General features: G+C 33.4%; 1 protein-coding gene across 1 annotated transcript; it reads right to left on the bottom strand.

Moving 5' to 3' along the window:
• Positions 1-230: 230 nt before the first annotated feature.
• LOC116179809 lies at positions 231-2,173 on the bottom strand. The gene is made up of 2 exons (XM_031499660.1): positions 2,038-2,173; positions 231-997 (listed from the first exon to the last, which is right to left on the bottom strand). Exons 1-2 carry the CDS (start codon positions 2,171-2,173, stop codon positions 723-725), a joined length of 411 nt encoding a protein of 136 aa, XP_031355520.1. The 3' UTR covers positions 231-722.
• Between the last annotated feature and the right edge of the window lie 461 nt (positions 2,174-2,634).

Raw genomic sequence — 2,634 nt, 5'->3', positions numbered from 1 at the left:
TCTAACATCTTAATTGTATCGTTTGTGTGTTTAATCGGGTTCATCCATCACTTCGGACTTTGAGGTTAGTACAATTTCTCTTGGTTTACTCGAAATGATTTCCAACGGGTATTAACATCATACAAGATTTATTGAACAAATATATACATAGTAATAAGCAAAAAAATGTTTGCACAATATTAAAAATATCTCTGGCGATGCAATTTTTTAAAGGTTATACTTGCATTTATTGCTCGCCTACATTAGTAACAACAGTGCAGCTTAGCTTTTGTTATTTTTTCTTAATCTATAAAATCTGTATTAATAACGCATTTATAAAATCTAAGTAGCGAAACATTTATAATCCAATAACCCTGCTTATTTGTCTTCAAAGTATCGTTACACTTAAGGTAGTATGCGCTTTAACGCTACATAAATGGACGGCATGTTGCGAAAAATAGAAAAAAGTTACAAACTATTTCTACAATTATAAAGCTTCGCAAAGCTGTTAGGTATTTATCTTGCCCTATCAGTCGTTATCACTATCACACGAATTCAGTTGTGGGTAATTTTGATTGTGAGTTATTTCGACACAGAAATTCTAAAAAAATTGCAATTGCTGTGTTCGCTACATATAAATGGGAGCCTAATATTAGTCCAACGTGTAGTATCACGTACCATTTTGTGCTTTTGTCAGCCTGAACGATACTTGTACGTCACGACAAAACGTTGAGCTCGAGCGCTTAATTAATCATAGACGAAATCGGATTAAATCGCATAATTTTCGATAACAATATCCACAAGACGGACGTCATGACGCACAATGTCACACCGCCCCAACCCAAGTCCAACGACCACGACGTCGTAAATACTCGAGCGCCTAGAAGATAGTTGGTGCCCTTGCTGCCGCTCGGACTGACTACGCCGTCCATTGTACCGTCGGGGTCCATGTTCACTTGCGGTTTCGACTGAACTCTCTTGAAGTGTATTATCATTAATGTGAAGATGGCGAATGATGCTAAAACAGATTTTTTAAAATTAGTTTTACAATGTTTTTCAGCATGAACAGTTGCGGGTAAGTATTTTCAAGCGTTTCTTGTACTGTACTTCAATGTTTGAAAAAATGCTGGGGAGAAATGTTTCTTTTACATATGATTGGGGGGATACTTCCAAATGTAGGGGTACAACCAACTAAAATTAACGTAAAGCATCTGAAATATTTGCTCGAATATTTGTATAGAGACCAGTTGGCAGTTCTGATGCACCCTATTTACCCGTAAAAAAACTTACTAGCTTTAGGGAACTCAAAAAATCCATTTTTAGACATCTTTCAGTTTTTTACTGTGACTCAAACACAAAGTTGTAGAGCGCGAAATTTCCTTTAATTTTCATTCGTAAGTTATTCTCCTATCAGGTCCATGTACAGAAAAATGTTTATTACAAACGTTTCTTTAAAACGATTGTTTTCAAAATAAGTATATGGGTTGGGGTAAAAAAGTTATTGGATTTGGATCTATCCTCATTTTTTATATATAACACACCGGGGATGATATTAAAAAAGGTTCAAGTCATTCAAAAAGATTTAAAAATAATGTAAACAAACAAAAAAAGGTTTAAATGATTAAATAAATTTCAAAAAGATTTTCAAATTTTTTAGATTTTGAAAAACAATTTTTTCAATTTTTTTGAATCCATATTGACTTGTAATAGGTATAAAAAAATTTTAAAATTGATATTTTTGATTTCTGATTTTCTATATTAACGGATTTAGTGCGGATCAGGTTATGGAGAAGATGAAAATCACCTGTGGGAAAAACAAAATAAAACAAAAGAAGTGCAAGAAAACTGAAAATTATGAAAAATAGACCAATGAAATTATTGTCTTTCTATTTCAGTATTTTGCAAGGTATTTTGATATCGACACCTACTGTTAAGTTTGTGTCTAATTTTGTGTTCTGCTGTTTGAATTGTATTTGCAATGAGTAAAAAGCCTTATGTTGGAATATTGTAATTTTTACAAAAAACGCTTCGAATACTCCGAAAAGTTCAAGTTATTACCTGCTAATAAATACATAACTCCGGTCACTAATACGGCACTAATTTGATGTTGACAAACCCCGAAAGCTCCGACCAACGCAGCGGTTCCTATGATTATGAGGCAGACCAATGAGCATGATATGGAAAGATTCTGCATTCCTGTAAACAGAAAAAAAATGCCAAAATTAATTCTTGTTAAAATTTGGAAGTGTTTATATTCTGCTGTTCGGATTACATGTTAATCTAGCGCCGGGCGCCTGATGATGGGCAATTAGTTCAAATTGCTCAGAAAAATTCAATGTTATTTTAGGTACATTTTAGACCTCGTTTTAGACACCAAACATGACAAAGAGTATATGCACTACACAGTGCACATTTCCCTTTTCAAGTTTATATTCATCGACTCGGTACTGGACAAGTACAAATTTAGGAAAGGATAGGAAAGTAATACGAGCATCATGCAGCCTTTTTGGGTCAAATTTAAAATGGTAAAATTGGTGAAAATTTAAAAATATTCGCCCGCGTAAGAGCTACGGGAAAAAAATGGTCAATTTCAGAGTTCTTAGTTTATTGTTTATGTTTATTACAAAAGGTTCTTTGCAATGACTGTTGAGTAAT

This window comes from Photinus pyralis, unplaced genomic scaffold (assembly GCF_008802855.1).
Source record: "Photinus pyralis isolate 1611_PpyrPB1 unplaced genomic scaffold, Ppyr1.3 Ppyr1.4_LG8, whole genome shotgun sequence".
Lineage (NCBI taxonomy): Eukaryota > Metazoa > Arthropoda > Insecta > Coleoptera > Lampyridae > Photinus > Photinus pyralis.
The sequence above is the reverse complement of the archived record's forward strand: the minus strand, read 5'-3'. Positions and strand labels throughout refer to the sequence as shown.